General features: G+C 50.9%; 2 protein-coding genes across 3 annotated transcripts in view; one reads left to right on the top strand and one right to left on the bottom strand.

Moving 5' to 3' along the window:
- Positions 1–15,646, bottom strand: part of P2RX3 (purinergic receptor P2X, ligand-gated ion channel, 3) — an 89,773-nt gene that overhangs the window by 21,744 nt on the left and 52,383 nt on the right. The window contains exons 9-12 of one of the 2 annotated variants that reach the window (XR_439009.1): positions 12,483–12,580; positions 12,204–12,269; positions 11,600–11,677; positions 11,062–11,222 (exon numbers count right to left, since the gene is read on the bottom strand). Coding sequence is in view for 1 of the 2 variants with exons in the window: in XM_006900407.1 (XP_006900469.1) it covers positions 11,109–11,222; positions 11,600–11,677; positions 12,204–12,269; positions 12,487–12,580 (352 nt within the window). In the remaining variant the exon portion in view is untranslated. Of the gene's footprint in view, positions 1–11,061; positions 11,223–11,599; positions 11,678–12,203; positions 12,270–12,482; positions 12,581–15,646 lie in introns of those variants that run through there. The other variant, XM_006900407.1, reaches the window with a different exon arrangement.
- Positions 1,535–5,066, top strand: PRG3 (proteoglycan 3). The gene is made up of 5 exons (XM_006900406.1): positions 1,535–1,595; positions 2,006–2,322; positions 3,147–3,278; positions 4,204–4,315; positions 5,008–5,066. The coding sequence occupies exons 1-5, from the start codon at positions 1,535–1,537 to the stop codon at positions 5,064–5,066; spliced, it is 681 nt and encodes a 226-aa protein (XP_006900468.1).

The following is a 15,646-nucleotide window of genomic DNA, read 5'->3' as shown; positions in this document are numbered from 1 at the left end:
ATTGCATTAAGGAATTCTTTATCTTGCATACTGAATATTTTGTATGACCTCAGATATTGTCCCTTGGGTAAGTGCCTCCCTCACCACACCCTGGTCTTGGCTCTGGAGGGGGTAGGCAGCTGGTGGAAGATGGGGCCAAGGCACCGGGGCAGGAGGGCATGGAGGGTCTATTCATTCTGCCTTCTAAGCTCCCTCCTCGTCAGCCCTGGAGATATACCCTGATGATTGGGTATAATGGGATGTTCTAGATCAATGATTCTCCACCAGAAGCAGTTTTTGCTTCCCAAGGGCAGCTGGTGACACCTGGAGACATTTTTGATTGCCACCACGTAGCGTGAGGGTGCTGCTGCCAACGGTGGGCAGAGACATGGAGGCTTCTATACATCCTACAGAACACGAGCTGGTGCCTGGCAACCACGAATCCTCCGGCCCGAAATGTCAATGGTGTTGAACTTGACAACTCTTTAAATGCTTAGCTAGATGACATGAAGAGAGAAGGATGGATGGAGGAGGGAAAGGGAGTGACAGAAACAGAGAGAAGGTCTTAGACTCCCAAAAGATAGAAATTCCCATTTCCCCATTTCCTGTGTGAAAGAGAAGTCACTTTCCTTCTCAGATCTCAGCGGAGAAATGGGAATAATCGTACATTCCTTGTGGGGATATGGTGAAGGTGAAGACTGGAGAGTGATGTGTTAAGTACCAGTTCAGATACCTTCTCCCCTCACTGACCTCCCACCTGTCCCCCGAGAGTCTCCACTTTGTTTTCTGGGACATAGATCAGAGGAAGAGCACTACTGGAACCAAGGAGTATAGTTTAGATACATTTCAGGGAGCAATAGTAACAGCAGTGCTCAGACAATAGGCAAAACTCCAGAGGCCTTCTCGAGCAAACCAGGGCATAAAGGGGCCGGATGGCAGGGGGCCTCAAGAAGCTGGTTCCTGCAATCCCCGCTGGACTGGGTTGAGGAGACTTCGAAAATGCCTTATCAGTTCCGCTGCCACCACCCCAGCCTGGAGCAATCATGCTGACCTCTGCCCACTTCCCCAAAATCCCATATAAGGGCCGCCTCTGTGGCTGGCAGGCCAAAGCACTGAGAGGAGGCTTTCGGTCAGAGAGGTAAGCACACCCTGGCTGCCCAGGGAGGAGGGGTCTGGGGCCCAGGAGGAAGGAGGACACTTTCTGGCAACCACCACTGGACCACAATGAATGACTGAAATGAGCTCTCATCCCGATGTAACTGCTGCTCAGGGACAGGGTCTGGACGGGTGCTTTCCTGGGGGGCAGTGATGGGATTCTCAGGGAAAAGGGGGCGTTGTGCCTGACCTGCCTCTCCCTCAAGTCCTTCCTCGGATTTCTCCAGCTCGGAGCCTGTTCATTAGAGAAGGAACACACTCCCTAATTTATCCTGTAATCACTCAGCTAATTAAACATTTGTTGCATCTTCTCTGTGTGCCAGGGAGCAGTAAACACACTAAGAACAAGCCTCAAGGAGAAGAAAGTGGAACAGTGTCTTGGCCACAAGACTGAGTAGCTATGAAAAGCCCCCTGATCCTGCCAATCCTCTTGCTGGGGGCAGTTTCTGCTCTTCACCTGAGTAAGTCTTCCCCTTTTCTTGTCCCACCCTGATCTTTTCTTTTCTCTCCTGTACTTTTTTGGAGTAGTGGTGGTGACTGCAGGTCTACAATCTTCCCTTTTCCAACTGACCCTGAAATTCATCCCTGGTAAAATGTCTTCTGAATTCAGAGCTGACACCTGAACTTTCTGTTCAGGAAGATGATTTCTCCAGACTTCTTACAAATGAGCCCCCCAAAACACACAGCTGTAGTATCAGGCAGAAGCCAGGTGTGCCTCTATTATAGGTGGGAAACCAAAGCTTTCTCTTAACCAACCAGCGGAGAGTCTTCAGGTCTTGGCACCAAATTGTGCTCTCTGGAGCTGTCCATGGTTCTGAAACAAACATGAACTAGACTTGATGGAAGGTTTACCTGTTAACTCTTTTCTCAGATAATGATGCCCTCAATCTGGAGACCCCACAGACAGTAGAAGACCTGAGTCCGAATCTGGAAGGTTCAGGGGAGCAGGAGGGAGCATTGGCCCTGCCTGACAAGGTCAATCAGTCAGAGGGAGAGGAGAAAGAGGCATCTGGATGTGAAGACGTCCTTGAAGATGAGGAGGCCCTGGGGTCAGACCTAGAAGGCGGCTTAGATGAAGACTTGCAGTGCCCCAGTGAAGAGGACACAGTTCAAATTGTGGGCAGCCCTGGGTGCGCGACTTGCCGCTATCTGTTGGTGCGGAGACCCAGCAGATTTAGTGGCGCTCAGGTAAGAGGGGGAGGTCTAGGAGAGAAGAAAATGTATTCAACCTCCCGTTGCTTGTTCATTTAGATTGTTGCTGTTGATTCACGTCGAGTTGAGCACAACTTATAGTGACCCTATGAACAAAAGGCCTGAAGCCTTTCTATAACTGTCGGCATTAATCAAAGTTCCTAGAGTTTCCAGAGGCGTGTTGTTTAGGAAGTGGATGCCTCTCCGGCTTGCAGTCATTTAGATTAGCAGTTGTTAAAGCCTAACATGCACCAGAATTACCTAGAGATCTAGCGAAAACACAGTTTGCTTCCAGGTGCCCCCACAGTATCTGATTGCTGACAATATGCCTTTTATAACAAATTCCAGGTGGTAATGATATTTATCTAATGATTTAGACAACAGGGCTTGGTGTTAGATATACTTGAACTAAACCATGGTTCTGCCTTTCATCGACGGGACTACCTGGGAAAGTCAGCTCACCTTGGCAGCTTCTGCACCTTCACATGGCAATGGGCATGTACAGTACCACTCTTTCAGAACTGTAGGATGGTGGAATGAGATAATATATGGAAAGTATTTGGAACAGTACCTGGGCATAGTAGCTCCTTGGAACAGTAGTCTTAATAAACAATGGTTAATGTTTTTGTGTTGCTAGTAATACCCTGTTGGGAAAGTGACAGTCAATAAAGAATACAAGGTAGGATTGAGAATAGTGAGGAGGTTCTAGATTTCTGACCTAAAAAAGAAAAACAGAGTCTGCAGGAGACTCAAGGGCTTAAGACGCAGGAGAGTGAATTTTGTCCCTCACCTCTTTCCTCAACATCCTCTTCTCTCCACAGCATGTCTGCAGGAGGTGCTACCGAGGCAATCTAGTCTCCGTCCACAACTTCGGCTTCAACAATCGCATCAGAAGTACAGTCAGCGGGATCAACCAGGGCCAGGTTTGGATTGGAGGCACCATCCGGGGCTGGGTAAGTGAGAAGCCAAGTCCCACGTACAGGGGTAGTTTCTGCTTGTTTTGAAGGATTGCATCCTGGACTAGCGCTGGTTTGGGGACTGTGTTATCTCTTCTCACCTCCACATTCAGTGACTTCAAGCAGAGAGGGTTTCCACCAAGGAACTCAGTAGTTGTTACAGTTGTTACAGACCAGCACTCCATGTTGCACCATCCTCCACGCCCCACCATCCTCCACATCCCACCATCCTCCACATCCCACCATCCTCCACGTCCCACCATCCTCCACATCCCACCATCCTCCACGTCCCACCATCCTCCACGTCCCACCATCCTCCACGCCCTGCCGTCCTCCAAGCCCCACCGTCCTCCACGCCCCACTGTCCTCCATGTCCCACCATCCTCCACTCCCCACCGTCCTCCATCCTCTGACTTCTTTCCTTCACTCAGAGGTAGTTGTTAAACACCTACCAACACAACCACTGGAGTCTGGAAATAGACTCCATGCCCAACTTAGATACTTCCTAGCTGAATGACTGTCTCAAGGCCTCAGTTTCCTCATCTCTAAATCTGATACCCTCTCCCAGGAGATCTCTGGGATTGTAGATGAACAAGGGCGACTCAGAGTTTGTCCCATGAACCAGCAGTGTCAGATTCAGCTTATTTGAAAGGCAGTGTCTCGGATCCCATTCCAGAATTCTGGAATCAAAATCTACGTTTCTACAAGATTCCCCAGAAACCTGTGTGCACAGTGAAGTTTGAGATGCTCTGTGTGATGGCTGAGCTTGCTGGCTGCTCTTCCATTGTCGTTACCTGGCCATCAGGATGGGCCTCTAGGATACCTGCCTCTTGGGTGGGTAGGCAGTGAAAGGGGCCAGCAAAGGGCACTCTCTGGAGCCTCTGGATTGTCTGTCTTCTAATTTAGTCTATTATTTCTTTAGTTACGTTGCAAGAGGTTTAGCTGGACTGACGGGAGTGCCTGGAATTTTGCCTTCTGGGCCCCAGGGCAGCCTGGGGGTGGAAAAGGACGCTGTGTGGCCCTGTGCACCAGAGGTGAGGGAGATGGGATACTGGTGTGGGAGGGAAAGCTCGTTCTCTCATTCCTTTGAGCTGCCTGGCTACAGTTCCTTTAACATCATTCCCTCCATCCGAGTAGATAAACAAACTCCTGCTTGGGAGGGGGGCTGAGAGAAATGGAGTCCATCAAGCAAAACTAGAGGATGGGGCACCCTGTGGAGGATCAGATGATGGGAGGACTCCGATCCTCATGGACTAGCCTGGACCCTTTTCTGACATGAGGATGATTATGTGAGTGGTTGAGGTAACCGATGGAAGCAGAAGATGTGAATGTTAGATGTGAGTAAGGGTTGGGGAAGTTAGGAGGCTGCCAGCTAGAACATCAGCTTTAAAAAGCAGATGTGGGCAACAGCATGCGTGCCAGATGTGAGGGAGTTTAGCAGCGGTGGCGAAGACCATCTGTGGGGAAGTGAGTAAGTTGAGAAGTGCTGGTCTTGAAATCGAGGCAAGTCATTTAGCTTCACGAAACCTCGGCTTCTACAACTGTGTAATGGGCATGATGGCAACACCCACCTCCTGGAGTCACAGTGAATAATTCATGTCACCCTCTCAGCACCCTGCCCAGCTTAGAAACCATGTGGAGACGCATGGCGGGGCCCCAGGAGGAACCAAATGAAATAGGGAAGGTCCTGGTTAGCAGTTGACAAACCTGTGCTCTCTACTGCCAGGGGGCCACTGGCGACGAGCTCTGTGCAAAAGGAGTCTGCCCTTCGTCTGCTCCTACTAAGCCTGCGACAGTGAGACCCTCTCCGGGACCCCCTTCCCCGTGGTCCTCCCCTCTGCACCGGGCCTGCCCCCTAAGCCTTCCTGATAATAAATTCAGACTTCTCACAGCAGTCCTTGACTCTTGTTTCTTCTCTGTTCATGTTGAGGGACTCCTCTGCAGGTTGTGAAGAGCGTGGGAGCATCCCCGTCTGCGGGGTGGGATGCAGGGGCGGGATGCTGAGGGATGCAGGGGTAGGATGCTGAGGGATGCAGGGGTAGGATGCTGAGGGATGCGCGGTGGTGGAGTCTAAGCTGCCTGCTCTCAGTGGGAGGGTGGATGGGTGGTGCTGAGTCGTTTAGCTGCAGCGCCACCTGGAGGCGACACATAGACTAGGCGGCGGTCTTCCTTGGGCCCTCGACCCCTTCCCTCAGTCCCCAACCCCGGTGGAAGAGCTTTTTTTGGGGGGGTCGCGGTGGGAGGGAGACAAACCCTTCTCAGTTTGGATTCAGTGTTTCTGTGTGAGGTGCAAGGTGGGCGTGCGGGTGGCTTTCCAAAACAGAGCTAAGGGAGTGAGACCCACCTGTGGGATGTCAGCCTGCTCCTCTAGTGGTTTTCCTTAAATATTGAACACTTTTAATTTCCAACTTTTTATTATGATTGGAGTGGAAGTTTACAGAATAACTTGGCTTTCCAACTTTTTATTATGATTGGAGTGGAAGTTTACAGAGTAACTTGGCTTTCCATCCAACAGTCCATATACCTCTTGCTTCATGGCGTCAATGCAACTCCCGCAATGTCACAGCACTCTCTCCAGTCCCTACTTGTGTTCACCCTTTCCATTTGTCCTAGTTTCGTATCCTTTCTTCCCTTCTGAGATTTACTCCTGGGCAAATGTTGCGCTTTTGATTTCATATGGTTGGTCTGTTCTACCTCTGTTATTGTTCATGGTACAGGCACCTCCTGGGACCAGCACTTCTGAACAATGACTAAAATTGAGCCTTCTTTTAATAGCTCCCACCTGTCTTCTCAATAAGGACTCAGTTCTAGCTAAAGCTGTTAATCTGGCATACTCCCAGCCAAGACTAGGGTTAGAGATGGTGAGGGCTGGGGAAGGAGCCTCCTGACTAAAATTTGCTTAATACAAGAACAAGATGGCTGTCTTTCCAAGCTTCACAAATGATACTAGGTCTAAAATTCAACTCTTGTATACGCATTCCTTTGGCGTTAGAGGCTTGGATAGCCTGTGTGTGGTATAGTGCCTTAATTGTCCAAAATGGGTCTCCTAGACCACTGTCTTTGACTTTCATCACTCTGCTGAGTGGGCACATACAGACAGATTATATAGACTACTGATAAGAGAATTGGCCCGTTTGGCCACACACTACGCTTAAATTGAGCTGGTTTAGAGACCTGATTCAAGCCACTCTCTTTCCAATCACCTATTGTGCATCTGAGAGGACAGTGAAGAATGACAAGAATCGATGCCTTTGAGTGTGGTGTTGGAGAAGAGTGCTCCCAAAACAACAAACAGATAAGTCTTGGAGAAAGTGCTACTAGAGTGCTCCTTGGAGGCAAACATGGTAAAGCTACATCTTACATATTTTGAACATGTTGTTAGGAGAGTCTACTCCTCGGAAAAGAACATCATGCTTGGAAAGGGGGAGGGCCAGTGAAGGAGGGGGAAGACCCTCAACGAGATGGATTACAGTGTCTGCGACAATGGACTCAAATGTTTCCAGAATGCTAAGGATGGCATGGGAAAGGACGGAGTACAGGTCTGATGTTCACGGGGTCGCTCCGAGTTATATTCGGCTCGACGTCATGTAACAACTGTAGGAGGCAGAGGATGGGAATCTTGCTATCGACAAGGAAGAAGAATCAGAGAATTCGGTGCGCATCCATTTGGACCAAAGGTTTCTGCAAAACCCAAACAGGGACCTAGATGGGAGCAATAGTAGTTACAGCAAAACCTGGAAACTGACATGGGACGGAAGTGACCAGGGACTGCCAGCACGGAGCTGGAACCAGTGCAAGCAGGGCCAGGGACCTTCGTCCAACCTTGCTGGAGGACTTGGACGGAGGGGGAGGGTAGGGGATGAATGGAAACACCGCGATCCAGAACTTAGAGAACTTTGTAGTGCTGATGTAGAGCTGAGGATTTGAAGGCCAGAAGGCCTCCAAAACATGCCTGAGAAGCTGTCCTGATTGAAGAATTGTATCTTGTTTCCAAGTTGAATTGTAACCTGTTAGCTTTGAGCCCCATAATTGCGATTGTACTCTGGGAGTTTGTGCACCATTGCAATGGAGTAGTGAACCCAGCAGCAGAGCAGCAAGACCCTAGGAGGGACAGTTGGTGTTAGAAATGGTAGAAGATGGTGTGAAGAGCATGGAGGCAGATCTGACCTCTTAGGAATTTGTCTTCTGCTGTAGATGCTGCTGATGGAGGCTCTTACCCCTCCCTGGTGGATGGTGGAGCAGGGAAATAAGTGGGTCAAAACACTTGTGTCAAGAGCGGGTACTACACTGAAACTAATAGTTAATTCCACAGTTGGAGGAAATATCTTTCATTTGCTTTTTTCTGTAAAATGCTTGTCTGTCAGATAACTTCTTTAAATCTGAGCATTCAGATTAAGACAGACTAGGAGGAAGGACTGGCCATCCACTTCTGAAATAGCAGGCCTCAGAAAACCCTATGTATAACAGAACACACATAGACTAACTGAGGCAGAGCTTTCAAATATGGAAATACAAAGGAAGAGGAACAGACACTCGTGATTGGAACATGGAATGTGAAAACTATGAATATAGGGAAATTAGATACTGTTAAGGAAGAAATGGAACGCATAAATATTGACATACTAGGTATTGTGGAGATGAGATGGATTGGCATGGAGCATTTTTAGTTAGATGATCATAAGATCTATTACTCTGGAGATGAAAAGGTGAGGAAAAATGGGGTTGCTTTCATAGTTAAAAAAGACATTTCTAGATCCTTCTTGAAATACAATATTGTGACAGGATAATATCCATATGCATACAAGGAGGTCCAGTGAATACAACCATCATTCAGATATATGCACCAACAACCAGAGACAAAGAGGAAATAGCAGACATCTACTGGATGTCAGATAAGCTTATTATACAGTTAGAAAGCAAATGCTCCTGGGAGAACTCCTGAGAATGTGATCTCTTAATACCCCAGGAGACTAATGGCAGCTTGCTGAGAAGAGAGTTCTGAGAGAATATAGAAAAGAAGATGTGGAATTCTTTGTGGGCATCGGTGGAAAAGAGAAGCCACTGAAAAAGAGATAAAGAAGCAGAGACAGCGCTATGGTCAGTTTCCTCCTCATTAGGATCCAGGAAGACTACATTTCCCAGCATCCCTTGCAGTGAAGTTGGTTTCTGAAACAAGCAACTGTGTTTGGAGTTTACATTTTACTGCAGTAAAACCTGGTCTATCCTAACTAATAGAGCACATGTTGTTGTTAGGTGCTGTCGAGTTGCACAGAACTCATAATGGCCCTGTGAACAACAGACTTGAACCCTGTGCCGCCCTCATCATCTCTGACACATTCGAGCCCACTGCTGCAGTCACGGTGTCAATCCCTCTAGCTGAGGCTCGTTCTCATTTCTGCAAACAGCTAAAGCACCAAGGTTAAGATCCAAGAGCCAAAGTTAAGATCATGAAATTTTGCCTTCAAGTCCCAGTTCTACTGTTGGAGTTTCATTTACAGTTTCTTCTTTAGTAGAAGAGGGTTGAGCCAGATAATGGAGGTCATGCATTTAGCCCACTGGTTGGCTGAATCAGTAAATAACAACGTTCACACTGAGTAAGTGAAGCAGCAGAGTGGTGTTAGGAATGAGATGGGTTCCAGTTCTCATTTCCACGTACTGTTAGCTTCTTGTTCTGTCTGAGAGAGTTTGCAACAAAGTCAGCATGAGCAGGGTTGGCGTGCAGGTCCGTGGGGTTGTCCTGATTGGGTGCGGAGCTGGCCATGTTGCAAGAGTGACAAGTCAGCTGTTCTTACCACCAACATTAGCCCGAAAGCTAGCACACAGCCACTGTTGGTTCCGATGCAGAGAAGACAGTCTCGAGTTCACACACAGGAGGGGCTTCAGTGTTCTCGGGAGGACCTTCTGAGTCTGAAGAACTGGCGGGGTGTAGGAAAGAGGGTCCCTCTGGGACACAGCTACTTGATCTGCTCCTCAACCTAACCTTCTGAGGTCTGGGATCAATCAAGGATGCTCAGTGGGCCTCCTAGTTTGGGTCCCTGGAACTACCTTCACTGGGCAGGGGGAGTCTGGGCGCTGACCAGTGCTGACACTGGGGCGATGCTGTCCCCCTCTCTCCAGGGTGGGGCTGAAGGAGGGAGGAGTGATAGCAGCCTGTGGAGGCCTTGCCCTTGCTCCCTCATGAGAGGGGATCATACCTTTGCAAGGGTCCACCTGCTGCCCATGACCCCATTTCCATGTGCCTTCTGTTACGGCGTCCACCCTCATCCACGTACGGAGCAGCTGTTTCTGCTAAGACCTCCCAGTTGCATGTATGTGCAACTTCTCTACGCTGAGCTAAATGAAGTCGGCGTCACCAACTTAATGCAGTGAAGTTAACGAAATGTGAACTTGAGGGTCACTTGCTGGCATGCACCCCAGCCAATACTGAATTCTGGATGGTTTTTCAATCAAGACTTGACCCTGGGTGATTCTTTAGAAGGTGTCCCCTTCCCCCCATATGGTGCATATCTCCGTCCTCACCAGCCTGGGTGCATTATCTTCAGGGGAGCCCAGGAAGTGGGGGCACATCCTGGGGAGGCGGAGTTAGCGCTGGCCTGGGTGCTCTTGCTCTGGTCTCCTCAGACGAGAAGCGTCTGTGGATTCCTTCCTGGTAGCTGATTACATGACTCTCCCTTCTCTGGCCTCAGATGGATCTTCAGTCAACAAAAGGCTTGGATAAGAGTTTCTGTGGCCCATTTAGCATCTAACATTATAATAGAGGCCACTCAATGAAGGCCCTCTGGTCCTCCTGTTTCATCCTGAAGTCGAGGCCCTCCGAGACAGAGACAGAATCCCATACTGCTGGCTAACAGGTCCTCCTCAGGGGAGGGCCCCAAGTTCCTGGGTAAACCTGGAGCCAGGGACTGCAAGAAGGATGAACACATCTGTCTGAGGAGAGGTGCAGTCATAACACACTTTAGATGAGAGGATGGGGACACTGTGTCTCACACACACTGGACACGTTAAAAGGAGGGACCAGTTCCAGAAAAGGACAGCACACTTGGTGAAGGAGAGGGTCAGGGTACAAGAGAAAGAACCTCAGTGCAATGAACTGACAAGGCTCCAAGCATGGCCACAGAGGTGAAGAGGGCAGAGGGCCAGGCGCTGGTTCATCGTCCTGCACATAGCGAAGCTATGGGTCAGAATTCAACGGAACCCAACGACTCATCACTGAGCTGGGCTTAGGCGTGGTCAGGGTGGAGGTCGTGGAAGCAGCAGAGGTGGACGCCCCCAGGAGCCACTCTTCTCTAAAGATTTAGGGGTAAATGAACTCAAATAGATCTAAGTTCAAATCCCAGGGCTCCCACTTCCTGGCTGTGGGGCCTTGGGCAAATTACTCAGTCTCTCTGAGCCTTCCTTTACCTTCAAAATGGGGAGTCATACCTATGTATTCTACAATAGTATTCTTCTAAGGATTAGTGGGTATAATGTGAAAGTGCCTGGCCCCGGTAGGCTCTGGGACCACTCACCTTTGCTATTGTTATCTATTATCTTTACTCTTCTCTTTGGGAGGGGGGTGCCTCAGGCAGAGCTGCAAAGCAAGCGGGGTCAGGGGGGGTTCAGCTGGGAGTGTAACTGGCTCCTGCAGTTATACGATTATACAGTTATGCTGGGGCGCTGGGAGGACTGGACAGGGACAGCAGGGTCATGGCTGTGGTCTAAAGGGGTCAGCAGAGGAAATAAGAGCCTCTCTCTCTCCTCCTTCCCCTGACCCTTGTCCAGGTGAGGTTTGCTGCCAAGCGGGAGGCCTGGAGCCAGCGGGTCAGCGTGGGGCCCTGGGCAGAGGCACTAATGGCCCATGGAGTAGGCCCCCGAGTCCGTGGACTGTTTCTCCTCCGTGGTCTGGTCTCTGCAGTACATTGGGTTGGGTGAGGCTGCCACCTTCAGCATCGTCTCGTTCACCTGCGGGCGGAAGGACTGGCGTTATCACGCTGTGTGGGCAAACTCCTCCTACGGGATCCCATGGGAGCCAGGGCCCCAGAGCAAGCTGTGTGCTCCCAGCACCCCTCTGCACGTCCTGAAAGAACACAAAGCCTGAGCCAGCCCACAGTGGGGGTCTGTTCTGGCCCAGAAATGGGAGACGAGGAGGATGCGGGCGCTGACAGCAGAGACCCACAGAGTCCAGTTTTGGCCAGCCCACCTCTTGAGTCTGGACCCTAGCTGTGCATGGAAGTCCAGTGGACACCCCTTCAGAAGGCACAGAAGCTTAGCCCCTGAGTGATCCGGGTCCTGCTCCCTCTAGCCCTGCCCCCACTGCCCTCTGCCTCCCTTCTGCTCACCTCCTCGAACTTCCTGGCTTTGTAGTGGTCAGCCCCCTTGAGGAAGTTGAGCAAGATGATGTCACAGAGGACAGTGCCCTAAAGAGAGAGGAGGGTGGGCTGTGAGGGCTGCCAGGTGGGTGGAGCAGAGAGGGGAGGGCAGCAGGCTGGCCTTCTTTAAGGCCAGCATGCATGGGGTCTGGCTGAGTCCTGAATGCCCTTGTGACACCCTTCCCAGCTTCTGGGAGTGACCCCTGACCACAATGCAGAGGAAGGTTTGAAGGCAGAAGCCCCCACGGAGAGGGGCTGTGCCTTGTTTTCGCAGCCAAACCCCCCTTCATCCAGGTCTCTTGAGTATGTGGGAACCCTGGAACCTCCTCCCTCACCTTCATGGTGAAAAACAGGGACTCTAACATTTGAAATCGCACCTGAAAACAGAGTTCATGCTCTGATGTCTCTGCTGGGAGGTAATGAGCTCTCCATGACTGGAGGTGATCAAGATAGGGCTGACCCAGCAGGAAGGTGGTGGGGATAGAGCGGAAGCAGTTCTCACTCCACTCACTGTAGCTGGACCACCCGGGCCCCACCCTCCCTGGCCTCCCACCGAGCCAGGATCTGAACTCACCACGCCCACGGAGGTGAAGGCCGCCACGGCACTGATGATGGTGGGAATGATGTTGAACTTGCCAGCCTGTGTGCACAAAGATCGAGGTGGGCGGACAGGCCTCCCAGGCAGGGAGACTGGGCAGTTAGGCTGGTTGGAGCATCAGCAAGTCCTGGGCCTTCATGGTGCAGGGGAGGAGGTGGGGGGGGGCCTGCCCAGCTGAGGATCTGGGAGCCCCTTCAGGGTCCGGGAGCGGCCCCCTGGCTGCGCGCATGCACCCCGCCTTGGCCGCCCGAGAACTCACGTTGCCGTACACCAGCACGTCGAAGCGGATGCCGTAAACCTTCAGCAGGGTGCGGTACTCTTGGCCATTCTCCGTCTTGTAGTACTTGGCGAACCTGGGGGCCAGAGGCAAAGGGGTGCCCTGCTGTGGGCTCCTGTCCCTGCCGCCTGACTCCCCGGGGTCTTCTAGGGCCCCGAGACCTTCGGGTATGCGCATCCCTTACAGCAGGCTTGGTTAGTGGGTTCCTGCACCCACACATTGATTCTGACTCATGGAGACCCTCCAGTGAGTTTCCAAGGAGGTAAATCTTAATGGGAAGAAACTGTTCCCCTTTTCCCTGGAGCAGCTGATGGATTCAAACCACTGGAGATGGCTGTTTCTGGCTAGCAGTACGATGTGCTATGGATGCACCTGGATCCCCTGCATAGATCTTAGCGGAAAGGCAGATTCAGGGAGCTCTGGTGGCTAGTGAGAAGAAGCTGCACTACAATCCGTGAGGTACATGGTTCAAATCCACCAGATGCTCTGCTGGAGAAGGAGGGTCAATCTCCTCCTGTGCCAGTCAGAGCCGACTTGATGGTACACACACAAAAAATAATAAAATAAAACTTAAAAAAAGAAAAGGAAGGCAGATGCCCAGGCTCCATGAGACTTCCCTACACCCAGGGTATCCTGTTTCTGGGAGGGGCCCAGAAACTGCCTTTTAAGTAATCTCCCTGAATAACTCTGATGTGTGCCATCAGATACATCTATTCTGTGTGTCAGAACAGAAGCACAGAACTGTGTTCCACCAGGTTTTCAGATGGAGATGGCCAGGCCTTGCTTCTGAGGTGCCTCTGGCTAGAATGAAACTCCAAGCAGATTTATCTGAGGCTAAGCCTTGTTCTGCCATACTTCCCCTGCCTCGACGGCTGGCCTCCAGAAACCATGATGGGGGCATTTATAAGAACTATTACATTTAATCGGGAGCTCTGGTGGCCTAGTGGTCAGAAGCTGAGCTGTAATCCCAAAGGCACCCAGTTCGAATCCACGAGCTGCTCTGCAGGGGAAGGAAGGACGACTTCCTCCTGTGTGATTTACTGCCGTTGAAGACCCTCTGGAGGGTCAGTAATGGGTCAGTTCTGACTCCATGGCACACACCTACAAAACATGATAGCTAACTCGCACCACCACAAGGGACCTGCTGCTCATTTCATAGCCAGCAAAGTGCTAGACCTGGGCTTTAAATGGTATTAGTCATTGTTGTTGTTGTTAGGGCCAGAGTCACTTATGACTCAAAGTTACCTTGTGAACAACAGATCTGCACCCTGCCCTGTCCTGTGCCCTCCTCGGCGTCTCTGACACAGTCGAGCCCTGTGTGTTGTTACTGTGTTAATCCATCCCTTCCTCTCAGCCCCGTCTTTCCCCTCTTCCACCATGACGTCTTTGTCCAGGGACTGGCCCCTCTGACAACATGTCCAGAGTACAGAAGATGACACTTCACCACCCCTGCCTCTCAGGAGCAGACTGGCTGCACTTCCACTAATCTTTGATACCTACAAAGTGGCAGGCAACGTCTCTCATCAGTACTGAGGAAGAAAGACCTGGTGGTGGACTTCTGTAAAGATTACAGTCAAGAAAACCCCGCGGGGCAGTCTCCCTCTGTCAGGCATGGGGTCGCCGTGAGTTGCAATCACTCTGACAGCATTCTTTCGTTTTGCGTTTGGCTCCCTCCAGGGGCTGTGGAACTGGGGGGGCGGTGTGTTAGGGGGCTGTCTCAGATATGAGGCAGCTGGTGCCCACGGGGCTGGGAGGGTGTGTGGGTGGGTGGGGTCACAGATGTTTGCAGATGGGCCTGTCATCTCAAAGTCTACTTCCCCGGGGGTTCCAGCAGGAAAAGTGCTCCGACGCTGACTCGGAGAGCAGCAAGTCGACATCCTGCAAGCAGAAAGTCGACATCCTGGGCACTGGTGTTCAAAGCCAGGGCTGGCTAAATTTATCCGGGGAACGAATGTGAAGGGAACAGGGAGAGAAAAAATCAAAGTGGACTTGGTTCTCCTCCAGCACCTGCCTTCCAAGAGGCAATAAGCATGGGAAGATCATTATCTCACCACCCGCCTACCCTCAGAGGAGGCTTGGCAAGGACTGATTCTCCTAAGGGCGGGTGGGTGGGAGGAGGAACAGAACTCGGGGAGCAGGAGGAGAGCGAGGTGCAGGCTACAGGCAGGAGAGGGACCCAGGTTTTGTTGGCCCATCCCAGTGAACTGGCTCAGTGGTCACCAAAGCCTATCAGAAGGTAAGTCTTGGCATGTGGCATTTTCCAAGTCTTCTTGCATCTAGCGGGACCCTTGGCTCATCTATGCCAATGAAATGTGACTGGAATATGTGGAGTTTTCGTGCCCCTGGACTGAGGTGTTTAAACTCAGTGAACTGTCTGCAAGCTCTTAGTAGATGTTCAGCTCTGAGAATAACTCTGAGGCCCTGGGGGAGACTGAGTTAACAGGTGGAAGGAGCCCAGCTCCTTGAATGTTCTATGTAGAGCAGAACTCCATCCCCACCCCCACTGGCTGTCACTGGACTGAGCCATGAGCAAGAGCCAAACCTCTGTGTTAAGTCACTGAAATGCAAAGGTTATTTGTTACAGCAGTTAGTGATACTTAACCTGACTGTTATGAGGCATTGATGGCTCATTAGGAGAACTTCCCTTCCATGTGAGAGACTCGTGTTCAATTCTCAGTCAATGAACCTCAAGTGCAGCCCCTATCTTTCTATCAGTGAAGGCTTGTGTGTTGCTATGATGCTGAATGGGTCTCAGGGAGGCTTCCAGACTAAGACAGACGAGGGGGAAAGGCCTGGTTATCTGCTGGACGTCAGCCAGTGGAAACTCCAACAGAAACTCCACAGATCACAATCTTCTGATCTGCAGCTGATCCTGGGGAAGGTGCAGGACAGGGCAGGGGTTCACGAGTCGGTGGCTGATGCCATGGCAGCTCGTAACAACAACCCTGTCAGAAAATCCCATTCTTCTGAAGCTGAGGGAGCAGAGGCTCATTTGCTAACAGCTGTTGAATCAGCCCTGACTCCAAAATCAACAGTGGTGTGCTGAAAGAAACCTCCAGCTCCGTGCTCTCAAGCCACGCTGTTGCTGTTATGTGCTGTCGAGTTAGAGGTGACTCATAGCTGACCCTCCAGTGGATTTTCA

This window comes from Elephantulus edwardii, unplaced genomic scaffold (assembly GCF_000299155.1).
Source record: "Elephantulus edwardii isolate Elephantulus edwardi_28Jun2011 unplaced genomic scaffold, EleEdw1.0 scaffold00284, whole genome shotgun sequence".
Lineage (NCBI taxonomy): Eukaryota > Metazoa > Chordata > Mammalia > Macroscelidea > Macroscelididae > Elephantulus > Elephantulus edwardii.
This window is presented reverse-complemented; position numbering and strand designations above follow the sequence as displayed.

Bases quoted from the DNA above. Each gene is read 5' to 3' on its own strand.
- PRG3 (XM_006900406.1), top strand. From the start codon at position 1,535: ATGAAAAGCCCCCTGATCCTGCCAATCCTCTTGCTGGGGGCAGTTTCT. The intron at 3,279-4,203 runs GTAAGTGAGAAG...TTATTTCTTTAG, and splicing joins GAGGCACCATCCGGGGCTGG to TTACGTTGCAAGAGGTTTAG. The intron at 4,316-5,007 runs GTGAGGGAGATG...CTCTACTGCCAG, and splicing joins TGTGGCCCTGTGCACCAGAG to GGGGCCACTGGCGACGAGCT.